Source organism: Giraffa tippelskirchi, chromosome 10 (assembly GCF_054371585.1).
Source record: "Giraffa tippelskirchi isolate mGirTip1 chromosome 10, T2T-mGirTip1v1.2.pri, whole genome shotgun sequence".
NCBI classification, from domain to species: Eukaryota; Metazoa; Chordata; class Mammalia; order Artiodactyla; family Giraffidae; genus Giraffa; species Giraffa tippelskirchi.
Genome location: NC_137284.1, coordinates 141,821,793 through 141,843,780, shown reverse-complemented (window position 1 = coordinate 141,843,780; position 21,988 = coordinate 141,821,793). Strand labels below are relative to the sequence as shown.

Here is a 21,988-nt window from a genome sequence, read left to right as displayed (position 1 = left end):
TCTTAAAGAACAATTATCTTAATGATCTTAATTTGTTCATTCAACAGGTATATTGAGTGCTCCTATGTACAAGGCACTGTTCTCGTTGCTGGAGGTATACACAGAGTGCCTGGCTTCCTGGAGTCAAATCTCTAGTGGAAGACACAGAAAATAAAAAGAAATAAATCCACAAAAAGGTAATGACCATCATGTTAGGTAATGGTAAAGAAAATAAAGCGGGGGTGGGCCAGATGGAATGTCAAGGGATGCTATTTTAGATATGGTGGTCAAAAATGGTCTCTCTGAGGAAGTAACAATTAAGCACAAAATTGAAAGAAATGAGGAAGAAAGTCATGGATGTACCTGGGGGAAGAGTGTTCCAGGCAGAATGAATAGCAAGTGCAAAGGCCCTGGAGCAGGAATGGGCTCAACATCCTGCAAAAAAAAAAAACAGCAAGGAGCCCAGAGCGGCTGGAGAGTAGTGGCCCAGGGAAGAGTGGAAGTGAAGTACCAGGGGCTGGGTTATAGCCGGAGTGTCCCGAGACACCTTGGTGGTTTCATGGGAGCTTATCTTGCATCTCTGATGAAACTGAAAACCTCGGGGGTCAGTGGAGCAGAGCAGTTAAGACTCCAGACTCTAGTATCAGACAGATCTGGGTGTTAGTCAAGCTCACAACTTTGCTTCACCATGGAAAGATCTCTTAATCTCACTAAGCTTCAATTTCCTCCTCTAGAAAATGGAGCTCACAATAGTGCCCACGCCTATCTCATTGGGTTTTTATGAAGATGAGATGAGAGAAGTTGGGAAAGGTGCTGGACACTGAATAAGTGTCCATATGTTGTTGTTCAGTCGCTAAGTCAGTTCTGACTCTTTGCAATCCCATGGCCTGCAGCATGCATGCCAGGCTCCTCTGTCCTCCACTGTCTCCCAGAGTTTGCTGAAAGTCATGTCCATTGAGTCACTGATGCCATCCAACCATCTTATCCTCTGTTGCCCCCTTCTCCTCCTGCCCTCAGTCCTTCCCAGCATCAGTGTCTTTAGCTATTACCATTGAGGACAGCAGACCCATGCTCTGCCGTTTTATCCATCAGCAGATCCATATGAAGCTCTTACCATGGACATGCCTCGTGAGATATAGTCCCATACTTCCTAGCATTGTGTTGACCACATAACCCAATGCCTAATGAACTTTTGTAGATTTACAAAACAGCAATAACTTTCTAACCCAACAATCAGTTTACTGACAACTCTATTTGGAACCCAAGAACCAGAAGGAAAACAAAAGATGTCTTTAAATTCCCCAAACACCTGCCAGAAAGATTGCATGCTAAAGCTCCTCCTTCCAACTCTGTAACCTAAGAAACTGACTGATGGAGCATGTGATTGGGTTTGAAAATGTTAGGAATAGAGAGCTCCTCGGCCTAACGTTTTCAAACCCAATCATGTGCTGCATCAGTCGGTTTCTTAGGTTACAGAGAGTTGAAAGGGACAGTGGCCAAAGGCCAATACACTTAATGTAGCTTAACGTAGAGATAGCAACGGTGCAAAAGAACATCAAATGAAAACCATAGAAAGCAGGGAGGAGAACTCCAAAAAGGAAAACAGGAATCTACTCACTCACCCTTTTATTCATGTATTCAATAATTCAGTTACTCATACACGTATTTATGGATGACTATTGTTAGCTAGGTACGATTGTTAAGAGCTGGGAACACAAAAGTGGCAAGACCCTCATCCTTGCCCTGGCAGAGCTTGTGGTGTGGTGAGGGAAGACAGGCAAGGAAACGGTTTCAATACAGAGTTAAGTTATAGGCCAGCGTGAGCACAGAACACTAGAGGGCGCAGGAGGAGCGTCGATCAGCCTTCATCCGGCCGCGTTTGTTTGCTGGAGAAAATTGGAGGCCATTTAGCATCAGGGCACTCAGAGGCCATGGTCCATCCAGTGACTCAGTAAGAATCACCACACTGCAATAATGGATGCTCAAAACCACAGTGTTCAGTGCACAAGATAAGGATCGTCATTGTTCCCTGTATTTTATTTCATAAAGCAGGGAATAACATGAAGATTTCCATTAAAAATTATTTCAGTACAATTTTCAGTTCTTAAATTGATGCATTATCTGGAAATTTTTGCTTCATTGCAATCTTGCCCTTGTGGCACTAACATTTATTTCCTAGTGATACAAGATCTATGAGGGATTATTGTTAGGCCATAGTTTTTCAGACAATGTATGAGGCTTACTATGTAATATTTTGTCTTGTATATAAATATTAGATAAAGTGCCTACTTTATTTTTTTAGGGAAAAAAATGATATAGGGAAAGGTTTGGAAAGAAGTATCTTTTGCTATGGGAGTCCTGTGAAAGTTTGGCACTTTTTTTTTTTCTATTTTCTTTATTGTGGTCAAAAGACAAATAATATTTTAATGCAATATTTTAAAACATCAAAATCAGAGCAGAAAAAGCCACAATGAATGAAATAACAGTTTTTAATACAATAAGGTGGGTGAGGTGACTATGCAAATTGAGGGTTAGATCCTGTGTTTTTTTGTTTTGTTTTTATTTATTTTTTATTTTTTGGCTTCACTGGGGCTTCATTGCTGTGCACAGGCTTTCTCTAGTTGTGGAGAGTGGGGGGCAGCTCTCTGGTTGTGGTGTGTGGGCTTCTCTTGTTGTAGAGCACAGGCTCGAAGTGCATGGGCTTCAGTAGTTATGGCATGTGGGCCCTAGATCGTGCAGGCTTCAGTAGTTGTGGTATATGGGCTTAGTTGCTCCAAGGCATGTGGAATCTTCCTGGACTAGAGATTGAACCCATGTCCCCTGCATTGGCAGGCAGATTCTTATCCATTGTACCACCAGGGAAGTCTCTGTTTTGTTTTTATTGATGTGCAATTGACATACAATACTGTGTTAATTTCAGGTGTACAACATAGTGATTCATTTGTATATAATGATCACACAATAAGCCTAGTTGCCGTATGTCATCATACAAAGTTAGTAGAATATTGTTGACTATATCCCCCATGCTGTACTGTACATCCCTATGACATTTATTTTATAACTAGAAGCTTGTACTTTCTGATCCCCTTCCACCCATTTGCATGCCCCCCCCAACTTCCCTCCCCTCTAGAAACCACCAATCTGTTCTCTGTACCTATGAGTCTGGGTTTGGTTTGGTTTTATATATTTGTTTGCTTTATTTTTTTTAGATTCCACATATAAGTGAAATTGTGTGGTATTTTTAAGTCTGTATGACTTATTTCACTTAGCATGATACCCTCAAGGTCCATCTCTGTAGTTTGAAAATGGCAAGATCTCTTTCTTTTCTATGGCTGAGTAGTGTTCCATTGTGTATGTATATGTGTGTATGTATGCATGTGCCTGTGTGCTAAGTTGCTTCAGTCGTGTCTGACTCATTGCGACCCTGTGGACTGTAGCCAGCCAGGCTCCTCTGTCCATGGGATTTTCCAGGCAAGAATACTGAAGTGGGTTGCCATGCCCCTCCTCCAGGGGATCTTCCCAACCCAAGGAGTGAATCCATGTCTCCCACAGATGTATAGAACAGTATTTTGGACTCTATGGGAGAGGGTGAGGGTGGGATGATATGGGAGAATGGCACTGAAGCATGTAAATTATCATATGTGAAACGAATCGCCAGTCCAGGTTCAATGCATGATACAGGGTGCTTGGGGCTGGTGCACCGGGATGACCCAGAGGGATGGGATGGGGAGGGAGGTGGGAGGGGGGTTCTGGAAGGGGAACACATATACACCCATGGCAGATTCATGTCAATGTATGGCAAAACCAATACAATATTGTAAAGTAAAAAAATAGATAAATAAATTAAAAAAAAAAAAGAATCCACATCTCCCATGGCTCCTGCATTGCAGGTGGATTCTTTACTGCTGAGCTACTGGGAAAGCACGTACATAAGGTGTGTATGTGATATATACGCGCACCATATATACGCATTATACGCGCACCATATATACGCATCTTCTTTCATCCACTGATGGGCATTTAGGTTGTTTCTGTATCTTGACTATTGTAAATAATGCTGCATTGAAAAAGCTTGGTACTATTAACGCTGCCAATCTAAAACATGAATCTAAAACCTGAGTCAGTCAGTTAACTGGGCTGTGTTTCATAGCTAAGTCATGACCAGTTGTCCACTTCTTCAGTTTACTGAAAAATACATACCATTGATAATTCAATGCAGTGTTGATTGTTAGAGCAAACTACTGTAAACAACCTAAAGATCCAACAACAGGGAACAAAATGTCAAAATGGAACATCCTTCAAGATGTATTGTTAAAGAAAAAAATGAGTGAAAAAAATCTACGTACTTTATAGTAAGTGGAAGGAAGCCCAAAACATTAGTGACAATGGTAGCCTCAAAGTAAGGGTGCTGGGTGACTGAGGTTCAGGAAAGGGAAGGAAATTATTTTACACTAGTATCCTTTGTACCTTTTGAATTTTGTACCATGCGTATGTGTTACAAATTCAAAAATCTACAAAAAAAATTTTAATGAGGAAAAAGTAAGAAATGTCATCAATTGAAAAGGCAGCCTGGTGAGATGGTGGAGCAGATTGATCAGGTGCCAAATAAGGGCTGAACAAGGATCCCCTCCTCCTGGCTCTGTTGCTTAGAGCATGATCCAGGGTCAGAAGCCACCAGCCTGCAGAAAGAACCTGGCTTAAAAATCCATGCTTTAAAAATGTGAATTAGATGGACTCTAAAGCAGATATGCAAATGACTGGTGAACAAATGAAAAGATGCTCAATGTCAGTAATCATTAAAGAAATATAAATCAAAACCACCATGAGATACCACCTCACACCCATTAGGATGGTTACTATTAAAAAAACAAACAGAAAATAAGTGTTAGTAAAGTGACAGGAAAAAGGGAATCTTCGTGCATTGTTTAGAAACAGAAAACGGTGTGATTGCTATGCAAAATAGTATGATTGTTTCTCAAAAAATTAAAGATAGAATTACCATCAGATCCAGCACTTCTGAGTATATTCCCGGGAAAATTGAAAGCACGGTCTCAATGGGATGTTTGTACACCCATGTTTATGACAGCATTACTGACAACAGCCAAAAGATGCAACTCAAGCGTTCATCAGTGAATGAATGGATAAACAAAATGTGGTGGGAACAGACAGTGGAATATTATTCACCCTTAAAATGGAAAGAAATTCTGACACCTGTGACAACACGGCTGAACCTTGAGGATATTATGCTAAGTGAAATAAGCCACTCAGGTCATCTCGGGAGGCAGATCTTCAGAAAACTTAAGATCATGGCATCCGGCCCCATCACTTCATGGCAAATAGATGGGGAAACAATGGAAACAGTGAGAGACTTTATTTTGGGGGCTCCAGAATCACTGCAGATGGTGGCTGCAGCCATGAAATTAAAAGATGCTTGCTCCTTAGAAGAAAAGCTATGACCAACCTAGACAGCATATTAAAAAGCAGAGACATTATTTTGCCAACAAAAGTCCGTCTAGTCAAAGCTATGGTTTTTTTCCAGTAGTCATGTATGGATGTGCGAGTTGGACGGTGAAGAAAGCTGAGCGCTGAAGAATTGATGCTTTTGAACTGTGGTGTTGGAGAAGACTCTTGAGAGTCCCCTGGACTGCAAGGACATCCAACCAGTCCATCCTAAAGGAGATCAGCCCTGGGTGTTCATTGGAAGGACTGATGTTGAAGCTGAAACTCCAATACTTTGGCCACCTGATGCGAAGAGCTGACTCATTGAAAAAGACCCTGATGCTGGAAAAGATCGAAGGCGGGAGGAGAAGGGGACGACAGAGGGTGAGGTGGTTGGATGGCATCACCAACTTTTTGGACATGAGTTTGAGCAAGCTCTGGGAGTTGGTGATGGACAGGGAAGCCTGGAGTGCTGCAGTCCATGGGGTCGCAAAGAGTCAGACATGACCGAGCGACTGAACTGAACTGAATTGAAATAAGCCAGTCACAAAAAGACAAATACTGCATGTTTCTATTTCCATGAAGTATTTAGAGTAGTCAAATTCACAGAAGCAGAAACTAGAATGGTGGTTTCCAGGGGCTGGAAAAAAGGCTGAATTGTTGCTTAATGGGTACAGAGTTTCAGTTTTGCAAGATGAAAAAGTTTCTGAGAATGGATGGTGGTGATGTAAACATGTTTAATACCACAGAACTGTGCACTTAAAAAGTGTTAAGATGGTAAATTTTGTGTAAAATACATGTTACCACAATTAAAAATAAAATTAAAAAAATTTGAATTTGAATATACCCAGAAACAGTTTACACCTTCCGATTCCCCCTGAAACTCAATACGTTTTGCAGTTTCACACATTTAACTTGAACATCAGTTTCATATTGACCTCACCTGTTGGCCCCACATGCATTGAAATTTGTGAGCCTTAGCAAATGTATTTAAACTTTTTGACCCTCAGATTTTCTTGTAGGAATAATCATCCCTATCTCCCTCACATAATTGATGGAGGGATAGGTGGGCATTTAGAGGTGTTTAGAAACTGAAATAGTCACTGTGATGTGCTATGTTCATCACGGGGAAGAGCTTATCAAAGCGTTCCAGCAGGTGGGTTAGTAACATAGCTTAATGCCTGAGCCAGGGAAAAGGTCACAGAACCAGAGTAGGAAAATCAAGATGAAATGATTCCATGGGTTTGTTTTATTCCCTTAAAATAGTATCAGTTTTCATCTAGGGGTGAGGGAAGGTGGAAGCATAGTAAGTAACTTAGAGACACATCACATTTGATGCAAACAAGCATGATTGATTCTCTGACATCATTCTTTTCCTAAAAGTGGTTTAAGAGTATCTTTTCCTCATAGTATCTTTTCCTCCAGTCAGCCTCTCCCATCAGGAAGCTTCCATAAGCCTCATCCTTATCCATCAGAGGGTGGACAGAATTTAAATCACAATCACAGAAAACTAATCAAACTGATCACATGGACTACAGCCTTGTCTAACTCAATGAAACCATGACCCATGCCCTGATGGGTCATGGTGGAGAGTTCTGACAAAACGTGGTCCACTGGAGAAGGGAATGGCAAACCATGTCAGTATTCTTGCCTTGAGAACCCCATGAACAGTATGAAAAGGCAAAAAGATAGGACACTGAAATATGAACTCGTCAGGTCAATATGCAGAGAAGGCAATGGCACCCCACTCCAGCACTCTTGCCTGGAAAATCCCATGGACGGAGGAGCCTGGTAGGCTGCGGTCCATGGGGTTGCTAAGAGTTGGACACAACTGAGTGACTTCACTTTCACTTTTCACTTTCATGCATTGGAGAAGGAAATGGCTACCCACTCCAGTCTTCTTGCCTGGAGAATCCCAGGGACGGGGGAGCCTGGTGGGCTGCCGTCTATCGGGTCACACAAAGTCGGACACAACTGAAGCAACTTAGCAGCAGCAGCAGCAGCAGCAGCAGGTCAATATGTACCCAATATGCTACTGGAGAAGAGTGGAGAAATAACTCCAGAAAGAATAAGAGACAGAGCCAAAGCAAAAACAATGGCCAGTTGTGGATGTGACTGGCGATGGAAGTAAAGTCCAATGCTGTAAAGAGCAATATTGCATAGGAACCTAGAATATTAGGTCTGTGAATCAAGGTAAATTAGAAGTGGTCAAACATGAGATGGCAGGAGTGAACATTGGCATTTTAGGAATCACCGAACTAAAATGGACTGGAATTTAATTCAGATAACTGTTATATCTACTACTGTCGGCAAGAATCCAGAAGAAGAAAAGGAGTAGTCATCAATAGCCAACAAAAGAATCCGAAATGCAGTACTTGGGTGCAATCTCAAAACCGACAGAGTGATCTCTGTTTGTTTCCAACGCAAACCACTCAATATCACAGTAATTCAAGTTATGCCCCAACCAGTAATGCTGAAGAGGCTGAAATTGAATGGTTCTGTGAAGACCTACAAGATATTCTAGAACTAACATCCAAAAAAGATGTCCTTTTCATCATAGGGGACTGGAATGCAAAAGTAGGAAGTCAAGAGATACCGGGAGTAACAGGGAAATTTGGCCTGGGAGTACAAAATGAAGCATGGCAAAGGCTAACAGAGTTTTGCCAAGAGAATGCACTGGTCATAGCAAACACCCTCTTCCAACAACACAAGAGAAGACTCTACATATGGACATCACCAGATGGTCAATACCAAAATCAGATTGATTATATTCTTTGCAGCCATAGGTGGAGAAGCTCTATACAGTCAGCAAAAACAAGACTGGGAGCTGACTGTGGCTCAGATTATGAACTCCTTATTGCCAAATTCAGTTGTAAATTGAAGAAAGTAGGGAAAACCACTAGACCATTCAGGTATGACCTAAATCAAATCCCTTATGATCAAATCCCTTAGTGTACAAGTGGAAGTGACAAATTGATTCAAGGGGTTAGATCTGATAGAGTGTCTGAAGAACTATGGCGGAGGTTCGTGACAATGTACAGGAGGCAGTGATCAAGACCATCCCCAAGAAAAAGAAATGTCAGAAGGCAAAATGGTTGTCTGAGCAGGCCTTACAAATAACTGAGAAAAGAAGTGAAAGGCAAACAAGAAAGGGAAAGATATACCTAACTGAATGCAGAGTTCCAAAGATAGCAAGGAGAGATAAAGCCTTTCTCAGTGATCAGTGCAAAGAAATGGAGGAAAACAATAGAATGGGAAAGACTAGAGGTCTCTTTAAGAAAATTAGAGATATCAAGGGAACATTTCATGCAAAGATGGGGTCAATAAAGGACAGAAATGGTATGGACTTAACAGAAGCAGAAGATATTAAGAAGAGGTGGCAAGAATACACAGAAGAACTGTACAAAAAAGATCTTCATGACCCAGATAACCATGATGGTGTGATCACTCACCTAGAGCCAGACATCCTGGAATGTGAAGTTAAGTCGGCCTTAGGAAGCATCACCACAAACAAAGCTAGTGGAGGTGATGGAATTCCAGTTGAGCTATTTCAAATCCTAAAAGATGATGCTGTGAAAGTGCTGCACTCAATATGCCAGAAAATTTGGAAAACTCAGCAGTGGCCACAGGACTGGAAAAGGTCAGTTTTCATTCCAATCCCAAAGAAAGGCAATGCCGAAGAATGCTCAAACTACTGCACAATTGCACTCATCTCACACGCTAGTAAAGTAATGCTCAAAATTCTCCAAGCCAGGCTTCAACAGTATGTGAACCATGAAAATTCCAGATGTTCAAGCTGGATTTAGAAAAGGCAGAGGAACCAGAGATCAAATTGCCAACATTCGTTGGATCATCGAAAAAGCAAGAGAGTTCCAGAAAAACATCTACTTCTGCTTTATTGATTACACCAAAGCCTTTGACTGTGTAGATCACAATAAAATGTGGAAAATTCTGAAAGAAATGGGAATACCAGACCACCTTACCTGCCTCCTGAGAAATCTGTATGCAGGTCAAGAAGCAACAGTTAGAACTGGACATGGAACAACAGACTGGTTCCAAATTGGGAAAGGAGTACGGTCAAGGCCGTGTACTGTCACCGTGCTTATTTAACTTATATGCAGAGCACATCATGCGAAATGCCAGGCTGGATGAAGCACAAGCTAGAATCAAGATTGCCCAGAGAAATATCAATAACCTCAGAGAAGCAGATGACACCACCCTTATGGCAGAAAGTGAAGAGGAATTAAAGAGTTTCTTGATGAAAGTGAAAGAGGAAAGTGAAAAAGTTGGCTTAAAACTCAACATTCAGAAAACTAAGATCATGGCATCTGGTCCCATCACTTCATGCAAATAGATGGGGAAACAATGGAAACATTGAGAGACTTTATTTTCTTGGGGTCCAAAATCACTGCAGATGGTGACTGCAGCCATGTAATTAAAAGACACTTGCTCCTTGGAGGAAAAGCTATGACCAACCTAGACAGCATATTAAAAAGCAGAGACATTACTTTGTTGACAAAGGTCCGTCTAGTCAAAGCTATGGTTTTTCCAGTAGTCATGTATGGATGTGAGAGTTGGACTATAAAGAAAGCTGAACACCGAAGAATTGATGCTTCTGAACTGTGGTGTTGGAGAAGACTCTTGAGAGTCCCTTGGACTGCAAGGACATCCAACCAGTCCATCCTAAAGGAAATCAGTCCTGAATATTCATTGGAAAGACTGATGTTGAAGCTGAAACTGCAATACTTTGGCCACCTGATGCGAAGAACTGACTCATTTGAAAAGACGCTGATGCTGGGAAAGATTGAAGGCAGGAGGAGAAGGGGATGACAGAGGATGAGATGGTTGGATGGCATCACCGACTCGATGGACATGAGTTTGAGCAAGGTCTGGGAGTTGGTGATGGACAGGAAAGCCTGGCATGCTGCAGTCCATGGGGTCACAAAGAGTCAGACACAACTGAGCCACTGAACTGAACTTTCCTGGTAGTGAGATTTACCATCTCAATTCAATAACATAATTTAACAAACATCAGTTCAGTAACAATGAAGAGGATTACTGGGAGGCATACAGATCAAAGAGACATAGTTTCTGCCATCAGGAGCTCACCCATAGCCCCTAGCATGCAGGACTGTTTCTTCCGGTGTTTAGCCTGCTTTGTAGTTTCTACTATAGCCAGTACCATTTTCAACCCTTCATCTGTTTTGTATCTAAGAGTTTTGTAAATAGGAGCTGGTTTTTCTAAAGGTCCTTCATTACTTCCTCCTTCCCTCTCTCCCCTCACTCTGTCCCTCTATTCCTTCCTTCCTTTCTACCTCCATCCATACTCATTGAGCATCTGCTATGAGCCAAACGCCACTGAGATATGGAAGGTACCATGGCTAATAAGACAAAATCCTTAACCTTATGCCACTTACACTCTGATTGAGAAAGTTTCCTTCCTTGGCAAAACTCTGTAGTACTCTGAAAAAGGTCATCCGTCTTTGAATAATGTCCTTGAAGAAGCTAGATGACATCAATGTATCAACACACCAGGGCACTGCTTGACTCTGACCTATGAAACAAGTAACAAAAATATTTGACTTTATAAATAATACTGTACATATATTTATAGTGTGCCTTTCCCATGCACAGCTCCAAGTGTCTTAGGATTTATGTAATGGAGGAGAAAACCATCCTCATGTGAAAGATATGAAAACAAGTTTAAAAAAAAAACTCAAGTGACAGATCTCTGTAGGATCGTCAACTTGAGGACACTTGTCGAGGAATATCCCACAGGAGTCATCTTACTTAATTTTTTGTTAACAAGTTGGTTAAGTGGATTTAATAAATGATTCAAAATATGTCTGAGTGGCTGGAGCTAGAAGCACAAATGGCTTTTAAGACAACCTTGACAGCCTTTTCCTGCTGACAACACAGGGGCAAAGATGATGAACATTCCCAAAACAATAGGTCCTCCTTGTAAGGGAAGTGGTTGCTGTGAAGGTTTGAACACATTGAGCCCAGCTGCTGTCTAAGATGTTACTATTCATTCAAAGATGCTAGAATTTGGAATGGAGCATAGAAAGGAGCCCTGGAGATGAAGCCTTGTCTGCACTTCATAACTGCAGTTTTATGATGAAACCATTAAAATACTGAAGTTGACATGACACCTAACAAAGTCCCAGGTGTCGACTTAGAGCCTCCCAGCTCCAAAGACACCTCTCATGGTTCCTCTTGTGATGCTGGAGGTGGATCCTCTGGCTGTTTATCCTCTGCCAAGCAGCACACTGTGGACCTCAGTCACAATGGTGCTGCAGGAGTACCGCAGGAGGAAGGGCCTTATCTTCCTGGATCCAGGGCTTTTTCCTCTCTCCTTGTTCCTATAGCACATGGGACATCCTGTGGCAGTGAATTCAGTGGTTCCATTCCAGGTGGTCACCAGGAAGTTCTCCAGAGCCCCAGCCAGCTTCCTGAAAAGTACACCCCCACAGCAACTCCCCACGACTTGGCCAGTGCCCCAGCCAAACCCCAGAGGGTGGTTCATAGCTAGTTTCATCAGGATCTTACAGAACTTCTCTGCTAGCCAGAGGGCTGAATAGCCATGCCCTCTGCAGGAAAGCCTGGGTCTCAGTTTGCAGGAGAGAAGGCCCTCTCTTCTAGATCTGTTCCTTCCTTGGGTGGTCTGCTCCTGTCCTAGGTCGTAGTTGTTCTTCCTGTAATCTTGGGAGTTTCTTAAGCCCTTAAGGTAACAAATCTTCTGTTACTAGTTAAAACTTTTTTATATTAAACTTTTCTTGTTCATTAGAGTATGATTTCTGTTTCTTGACTAAAGACCTTGATTAATTCACTGATACTCAACAGAAATGTGTGTTTATGTTCACCACAAGTTATGTACAAGAAATTTCATAGTTGCACTTTTCATAGTGGCCAAAATGTCCATCACCAAGAAACTGTAGTACATCAGTACAAGGGAGTGCTATCCAGCTGCTGCTGCTGCTGCTAAGTCACTTCAGTCGTGTCCAACTCTGTGCGACCCCAGAGACGGCAGCCCACCAGGCTCCGCCGTCCCTGGGATTCTCCAGGCAAGAACACTGGAGTGGGTTGCCATTTTCTTCTCCAGTGCAGGAAAGTGAAAAGTGAGAGTGAAGTCGCTCAGTCGTGTCTGACTCTTCGCAACCCCATGGACTGCAGCCTACCAGGCTCCTCTGTCCACGGGATTTTCCAGGCAAGAGTACTGGAGTGGGTTGCCATTGCCTTCTCCATGCTATCCAGCAATGAGAGTAAATGAACCACAAGTACGTGCAATGACACAGATGAACTGACAAACAATGTTAGGTGAAAGAAGCAGAAACAAAAGAAAATATTCTGTATGATTCCATTTATGTCAAGTCCAAAACCAGGTAAAACTGATCTCTGGTAAGAAACGTGGTTATTTCTGGAGGGGACTAATGATTCAGAGGAGGCACAGGGATCTTTGAGGGTTCTGGTAATGTTCTGTTTCCTGGCCAGGGTATTGGTTGTATATCATTGTTTATGCAAATTCATTGGGCAGTGCATTTTTGACGTTTACATTTTAGAAATGATTCAAGCTGAAAAGTATTATGTAGTTATTGAAATTATGAAGTGTGGCTTATTTGACTCAAACAATGATAGCTCAGTTGGTAAAGAATCCGCCTGCAATGCAAGAGAGCCCGGTTTGATTCCTGGGTTGGGAAGATCTGCTGGAGAAGGGATAGGCTACACATTCCAGTATTCTTGGGCTTCGTAACTCAGCTGATAAAGAATCCACCTGCAATGCGGGAGACCTGGGTTTGATCCCTGGGTTGGGAAGATCCCCTGGAAAAGGGAAAGGCTACCCATGCCAGTATTCTGGCCTGGAGAATTCCATGGACTGTATAGTCCATGGGGTCACAAACAGTCAGATACAACTGAGTGACTTTCACTTTCACTTCCCAATGAAGTCAAACTCATTCATTCAACAAAAAGTATATGTACATATTATATACTAGTCACTGTCTATAATGCTAAGGATCTAGAGATGAATTAGTTATTGTGGTTCCTGTTCATAAAGGGGCATAGTATAAAGGAGGAGACTGACATGAACATGTAAACTACAGTGCAACATGATTCTTGGGTTGGTTCATGTATGTATGGGGTGCTAGAGATATAGAGGAGCAAGCTATGAATGGTGCCCTGAAAAACTACACACAGAAAGGTGATGTTTCAGCAGCGGACTGCCCCCCTGCACAGTGTAGAAGTAACTACTCACTCCTCTGTCCTCCATTGCCATAAAGAGATGAGCAGGAGTTGGCCAAAGTGAAAAGGGTGTTCTGAGCAGGCCAAACAGCATGTGGAAAGGTGAATTTTGAGTCTCCATAAACTCAGAGAACAGAGTGTTTAATGTGGCAGGAATCCAGATAGTACTGGAAAGAATGGCAAGAGAGGAAATTCCAAATGTAAACGGAGGCTTGATGGTGACACATCTGTATGCCTTCTACAGAGTGTGAATTTCACACAAGGAGCCAAGAAACAACGTATAATTAGTCTTCAAAGATGCCTGTCTACCCACACGTAGCTGATGCTTTTGCTAGTCCCTTCCCAGAATGAATCTGAGAATCATTCTTGGCCAGTGGAACCAATAGAATTTGGTGCAACTGATATCTGAGGCCTTCTGACTTGATTTCTTGGAATGCTTGTTCTAGGGGGAGCTAGTTGTCTTGTGGGAAGTCTGGCTATTCTGAGTTCACCTTGTTGTGAGGAAGCACAGCCTAAGAGAGGCCATGAGAAGAGACCCTTCACCAGCCCAGTCAAGACTTTGGATGACTCCAGCCCCAGCTGACATCTGGCCACAACTGCATCCAAAGCCCCAGTGGAGAATGGACTAGCCATGTGTCAGACGTTGTCAACATACAGAACTGTGAGTGAGAGAAAATCTTTTTGTTCTATGCTATCTTTTCTAAATATTTATTTATTTTGGCTGCACTGGGTCTTCATTGCTTTGCACACAGGCTTTCTGTAGTTGTGGTGAGTGGGGGCTACTCTCTACTTCTGGCATGTGGTCTTATTGTGGCTTCTCGGCCTCTCTCATTGTGGAGCATGGACTCTAGGCTGCTCAGGCTTCAGTAGTTGGGTTGCACAGGCTTAGTTGCTCCATAGCATGTGGGATCTTCCCAGACCAGGGATCGAACCCGTGTCTTCTGTATTGGCAGGCGGATTCTTAACCACTGGACCACCAGGGAAGCCCTGTACTATGTTTTCAATTGCCATATTTTGGAGTGGTTTGTTACACAGTAGTAGCAATTGGAAGACTTGTTGGAATAGCATTGTGACATAAAGAGTCTGAGTTTGTTTTTGGAAACAGTGTGGAGACAGCATGGTGGATGGGCTGAAGCTACCAAAATGTGTTAGGAGGGGAAGTGGGCATGGATGTAAACTGAAAGGAGAGGCTGGAATCTAGAGATACTTGTGAGGCAGAAGTGTTGTGAAAAGACTGGGAATATCTTTCAGGTTTTTGCTCAAAGAGAACAGGTGGTGGATAATATCCTTAATAGAAATAAGGGCCCTATTTGAGAGGGTAGATAATGAACTGTGTATATATTGATGTTGAGGGGTTACAAGGATTCATTGGTAAAAATGTCTGATAAGCAATTGGAAACTTTAAGGCACACAGGAGATTGGGGCTGCACATGTACATTCATGTACCATCTCAGTTACAAACAGTGATGGTTGAAGTTATGGAGGCAAGGTCATCAATAGAAAGTATACACAGCAACAGGAGGAGGGACAGATAGTGGAGATTGTTCAGAGAATTCAGTGGACAGAGCAGGAAAAAACCAAATAAAAACTGAAAAAAGATTAAGTCAGAGAAGTAGAAAATTCATGTCATATAAGCAGAAGGACAAGAGAATGTCAAGAGCATTGAGCTCTCCTTATCAAAAGTCATTGTAAGATCGAGTAAGGTGAGCTTGTGGTATTTGGTTTTGACAATTAAGTGGTCAGTAGGTTTCTTAAATGAGACTGCTTTCAATAGGTTGGCTTCGGTCAGAGTAAAATGAAGAAACCATGAATATAGATTACTCTTTAAAGATATTTGGTGTTAAAGTGAAGGAGGAAGACAAGGTAGTTTATTTGAGCATGATTGTAGGCCATGGGGGAAAAAGGAGCCTGGCTGGCTGCCTGAAAGTGAAAGTCGCTCAGTTATGTCTGACTCTTTGCAACCCATGGCCTATACAGTCCATGGAATTCTCCAGGCCAGAAAACTGGAGTGGGTAGCCTTTCCCTTCTCCAGGAGATCTTTCCAACCCAGGGATTGAACCAGGTCTCTCGCATTGCAGGTGGATTCTTGACCAGCTGAGCCACAAGGGGCACTAAATCCCTGAGCCAATGGGAGGGGTGGGATAGAAAGATCTTCAGAGTCAACTGTTTAATAGGCATTTGGGAGGAAAATCCCATAGACAGAGGAGACTTGCAGGTTACAGTCTGTAGGGTTGCAAAGAGTTGGACACAACTGAACAACAGCATACACATTTCAAAGTGTGGTGGATGGATCTGTAGCATCACCAGCACCTAGGAACTTGCTGGAAATGCAGAACCTCAGGATCTGCACTTTCATAAGATCCCCAGATGATCATAGCTTTTAATCCTCACAACCACCAGGTAAAATGGGCACTGCTGTGTTCTGTGCTTAATTGTTTTACTCGTGTCCAATTCTTGGTGACCCCCTGGACAGTAGCCCACCAGGCTCCTCCGTCCATGAGGCTTCTCCAGGCAAGAATACTGGAGTGGTTTGTCATGCCTTCTTCCAGGGGATCTTCCCAATCCAGGGATCGAACCCAGGTCTCCCGTATTGCAGGCGGATTCTTTACCATCTAAGTCACCAGGGAAGCAAGATGGGCATTACTATTCCCATCTTTACCTATAATAAGAAACCGGTTGCCTTAGCCGAGCTGATTAGTGGCTGAGCCAAGATTGAGTACTAGAACTTCCTGAGTCCAAGTTCAGTTTAGTCGCTCAGTCGTGTCCGACTCTTCGCGATCCCGTGGACTGCAGCATGCCAGGCCTCCCTGTTCATCACCAACTCCCTGAGTCCAGAGTTCTTCTCAGAAGGTAGAGAAAGAAGTTCAGAAAATTTACACTTTCTCCCAATTCAGGAGAATTGTCAGATCCTAGAACACTTCTAATGATCAGTCAATCACAGGTGTGTTGTTCTAGTGCCCTCAGCTGTGAGTTTGCCCTGAAAATGATGGACGAATCACTTTCGTAGCCTTTGGCTGCCTCACGGGAAACAACATTGACAGCGTTGGAACTTCACTTCCCAGCAAGCCTCGCGGCTCGCTACGGCGCGAGGCATGACGGGCACCTCGCCTCTCTCTCCGATTGAGCTGCCCGGCAGAAGCGGAGTACGCCGCAGCCTGACGTACGGGCGCGCGGCATTCTGGGAAGTGTAGTCTAGCTCGGACTCGGACGCCCCCTCGTATGAATGGGGCTCCGGTTGACGGCGAACTACAGCTCCTTGACCGGCAGCGTTGGTGGCAGCCGCTGGGACAAGGGAGACCGTCACGGCCCCGGGAGAGCGGCGCTCCGGGACGGTGGTGATGTTCAGTGCCGCGGCGAGGCGGTAGCCGGGCTTCCTGGGGTAGTGGTCTAGTTGGGCGCTTCCTCTGCGCTCTCGCTCCCCTTCCCCTGTCCTGGCCATGCGCCCGGCCTTCGCGGTGGGCCTGGTTTTCTCAGGCTGCTGCAGTAACGTGATCTTCCTAGAGCTCCTGGCCCGGTGAGTGACCCCCGCCGGTGGCACAAAAGAAGCGGGAGGAGGGGCGCCCCCGAGCGCCGCAGCCCGCCCTCCGCCCGTCTTGTTGCCGTTCCCTCCTTTCCCCGAGGCGCGCGCGGGCCGGGATGGAACCGCCTGCGCCCGGGTCTGCTGTGGACTACTTGGGACCTCTCTGAGTTAGCTTATCCGTCATCCTCTGCACCGTCAGCTCTCCTGCCCAACAGTTTATCAGCATCCCTCGAGCGGAATCCTCAGGGTGTTTGCTGTCGTCACCCCCCCCCCCCCCGTTTCATACCCTGGAGGGTTGAAGCCTGTAGAGTTTCCCACCCCTCAAGGTCGAAGGGAGCTTGTGGCAGAAGCCAGGATTCCCCCCAGCTCTTCTCGATCCTGCTAATGCCTCTTGTATGACTTGAGCAAAGCTTGGACTTAAAAAGCAGTCTGATTTGGTTTACGCTGCAAAGAAAGTTTCAGTTGTATTAAAGTAGACTGCAAAACATTTGTTTTACTGGCCTTAGAGGTGGTTATGATACTTTGCCCAGCATACCTCTTGGGGATGTAGTAGAACGAATTCTTAGGCAGAAAGTGTTCTAATTGACCGGAGATAGACTTTCTAGCATTAAGATACTATTGAATAAATTAGGAAGCTTGCATTTTGAGGCGTAAAACTTTATAAATTAAGAATGGTTATGACACTTTCCCAAAGGACACTAGGGTAGCTTTATTGAGGTGGCACACAAACAGTGTTAAGTAACAATGTGCAAAGGTCATTGAGCAGAAACTGTTACAGAAAAGGTGACAGGTGGACTGGAAAAGCTCAAGATGGAAAATCTCTTGAGTTTCAGCCTTTGGCTCTGTCATTCCCCTGGCTGCGTGACGTTTTCAAGTTATTTAGCCTCTCTGGGCTTCCTTTTTCCACCTATAAAATAATATCTGTGTTGTTTAACACCTTGTTTTAAAATCTGCACAATTATCTCCATTGCCCATCAGAACAATCTTATGTACAAGATAGGTCAACAATTATATTCTCTGTTTTACTGAAAGTGAAACACGTCCCAAGAAATTAGGTCCTCTTTTATCACTTGTAAGTGGCGGAACCAGAAGTGGAACCCAAGAATCTAAACTCCTAGTCCAATATCTTTTTCAGCCTTCTTGTTATTTTTAAACTGGAGCAGCCCATAATTTTGGTCACCCAGTTCCTCGTGTGGTGCCTATTAGAATTGTATTTTATTTTCATGACACTATTGATCGATTAAGTTATTCTGAAGCAACCAGCTTACTTAAGGGAATTCTGTGGGGTTGATTTTTGCAATTACAGAGCTTGAAATTTTATTATGCAAAAAGTGTTGATAAAGATCTGTCATTTGTCATTCTTGGGAGTAAGTGGTGAGGGATATGAAAATGAAAGGAAAAGATGCATCCAGCTGTCAGCTGGTACACTTCAAAGGAAGGTCACTTTGGAAATTGGTTTAAAAATATAAAAATGTGATGAAACCAGGTCAGCCATGGAAATGAAGGTCAGAGAAGAATAGTGTGTTTATGTTGAACATGCCATTAAATTAAATCTTGCCAGAGGCTGTATGACATCAGAATATGCTAGCAACTGAGAGCCTTTTTTTTTTTTTTTTTTAACCAGTTGTGAGCCCTTAGCTAAATTACTTAGTCTTTCTGAGCCTGTTCTCTGAGCTGTGAAAGGGTGGTGATAGCTCTGCCAGCCTCACAGGGTTTTGAAGGATTAAATGAAATTCACGTGCAAAGCCTGAAGCTCCTATCGGGTTCGCTCCCCTTCTAACAACTTTTGTTTCAGTATTCATGTACCCTTGTTTTATTGGGCTTCCCAGGTGGCTCAGTGGTAAAGTATCCGCCTGCAATGCAGGAGATGAGGGGTCGATCCCTTGGTTAGGAAGATGCCCTGGAGGAGTGCATGGCAACCTACTCCAGTATTCTTGCCTGGAGAATCCCATGGACAGAGGAGCCTGGAACTATAGTCCATAGGGTCGCCATAGTCTATGGGGCTACAAAGAGTTGGACATGACTTAGTAATAAACAACACCTCTGTTTTATTAACTGTTCCTGAAAAATTGTGGGTAAATATAACTGTACAGAATGTTTTTCTGCATTATTCATCTGAATGTTTGCATACAGTGGTAAGGGGTACATTTGCTAGTTTAATGAATGGTACCCCAGACTGAATAGCAGTTTTTTCCTAATTTGCTTGAGCAACTCTAACTTAATCATGTTTCAGATTGAGAAAATAAGAACTGGTTGGACCAGTCTTCGAGGTTTTTTTGTAGATTTGGCTTCCCATAATTTGTAACTCTTATCTTGGGACATCATAGTGGAACGCTAATAAAATTTTGTAGAGCAGGCACTGTGCTTCTTCTGTGGTTTTCTTGGAATCATTAGGTATGGAACACCAAGTATGAATGTAAATACTAAAGTGACTTATAAAGTGAGCATTTTTAACCGTCCTCTCCCAAATTGGAAACCAAATTTAGGTTTTTCTTTCTGATTTCATACCTATGATTGGGACCTATAATCAAATACAAAGCACCCATGCAATAGATAGGGCAAGCACGAAGTAGTGAATGAGTCCCTGGATCTTTCTCCTGAGAGAGTTCACCTTCTGCTTCAGAATCAAGATACACATCAGTTCCCTATCTAGGCGAAGCGTCTTAGGTTAGGAAAACAATCTGAAACATTTTCTTTTCTGCATTTTATTTTTTAATCAAGTGCCTAATGTTAACTCGAATAAGGACATTTTTAAAAAGTAAAACTTTGGATTCTTGCCAAAGAGAATTCAAACAGAAATGATTGGCAGTTAGCGATTATAATTCCTGAGGAATAAAGTTCAAGAAAATAAGTGATTTAGGGGAGGAAGATCTAGGTTTGTACTCTGATGTTTTCAAATGAATTATTCAAGTTAAATTGTTCCATTGGTAGCTATACAGCATTGTGTTCTTAAAAAGTTCTGTAAATTGATTTCTTAACAATTGAATTATGTGGGCACATTAGGGAGATATAAAAATCCTATGGAAATAGAGACAAAGTAGATTAGATTTTCAAGGGGAGGGGGAAATGGGGACTGATTCCTAATGGGTATGGGATTTCTTTTGGAATGTCCTAAAATTAAATAATGGTAATGACTGCACAACTCTAAATATACTAAAAACCGCTGAATGAAAAAAAAAAACAAACAAAAAAACAGGGACCTCCTTGGTGGTGCAGTGGTTAAGACTCAGCATTTCCAGTGCAGGGACAGGAGTCGATCCCTGGTGGGGGAACTAAGATCCCATATGCCATGTGGCAAAAAGAAAAAAATAATAACAACAATGATAATAATAAATAGAATAATAATAAAATGCAAACACCATTTATTTTCCAGGTAGCCCTGAGAGACTTTCTTAACTCAGTGTCATATTGCCCTCAGTGTCTTTAGCAATGAAATGGGCATAATAATACCTACTATGGAGATAGGTATTGTTATAAAATAACACCCATGAAGCCATCATCATCAAGGTAATAAACACATCCATCACCTTCAAAATTTCCTTGTGTTCTCTTTTTTATGAAAAGAACACTGAACATAAGATGTACCCTCTTAACAAATTCTAAAGTGTACAGTACAGAATTGTTAACCATATGTACTACAATGCACAGGTATCTTTTGAACTTATTTGCTTTGTATAACTGAAAACTTATACCCATTAAACAACAGGTCCCCATTTTCCCTTCCCCCTTGACCTTGGCAGTCTCCATTCTGTTGTCTGCTTCTGTAAGTTTGATTTTAGATGTTTCATGTAAGAGGTGGAGAAGGCAATGGCAACCCACTCCAGTACTCTCGCCTGGAAAATCCCATGGACGGAGGAGCCTGGTAGGCTGCAGTCCATGGGGTCGCACAGAGTCGGACACGACTGAAGCGACTCAGCAGCAGCAGCATGTAAGAGGAGTCATGCAGTATTTGCCCTTTTGTGACTGACTGACTTCATTTAGCATTCTTCCATGTTGTTGCAAATGATATCATTTCCTTCTTTTTTAAGGTTGAATAATATTGTATGTTTATACCACATTTTCTGTATCTATTCACCTGTCCATGGACATTTCAGTTGTTTCTGTATTGCAAATAGTGCTGCAGTGAATATGGGGGTGCCGCTATGCTTTCAAGATCTTAATTTCAATCATTTATTTTTAACATTAAAAAAAAATTGAAATATAGTTGATTTCTAATGTGCCAATCTCTGCTATACAGCAAAGTGACTCAGTTATACACATACAAAGTGGGGGTGGGGGAGCGCTTCCCTTGTAGCTCAGTAGGTTGAGAATCTTAACCTACCTGCAATGCAGGAGACCCAGGTTTGATTCCTAGGTTGGAAAGATCCCCTGGAGAAGGAAATGGCTACCAACTCCAATATCCTTGCCTGGAGAATCCCATAGAGGAGGCGCCTGGCAGGCTACAGTCCATGGGGTTGCAAGAGTCGGATATCACTTAGCGATTAAACCACCACCACATACATATTTTTAAATATTCTTTTCCATTATGGTATATCCCAGGAAACTGGATATAGTTCCCTGTGCTATACAGTAGGACCTTGTTATTTATCCATTTTATGTATAATAATTTGCATCTGCTAACCCCAAACTCCCCAGTCCATCCCTCTCCTCCCCTCCCCTTTAACAATCACAAATCTGATCTCTATGTCTGTGATTCTATTTCTGTTTTATGGATGGGTTCATTTTTGCCATATTTTAGATTCCACATATAAGTGATGTCATATGGTCTTTCTCTTTCTGACTTCATTTAGAATGATATTCTCTAGTTCCATC

General features: G+C 42.7%; 1 protein-coding gene across 6 annotated transcripts in view; it reads left to right on the top strand.

Moving 5' to 3' along the window:
• Positions 1 to 21,988, top strand: part of SLC35B4 (solute carrier family 35 member B4) — a 68,317-nt gene that overhangs the window by 18,222 nt on the left and 28,107 nt on the right. For 4 of the 6 annotated variants that reach the window (XR_014066394.1, XM_081532928.1, XM_081532927.1 and 1 more), the window contains exon 1: positions 16,862 to 17,170. Coding sequence is in view for 4 of the 6 variants with exons in the window: in XM_081532928.1 (XP_081389054.1) it covers positions 17,094 to 17,170 (77 nt within the window). In the remaining 2 variants the exon portion in view is untranslated. Of the gene's footprint in view, positions 1 to 47; positions 177 to 16,861; positions 17,171 to 20,549; positions 20,684 to 21,988 lie in introns of those variants that run through there. The other 2 variants (XM_081532931.1, XM_081532930.1) reach the window with 2 other exon arrangements.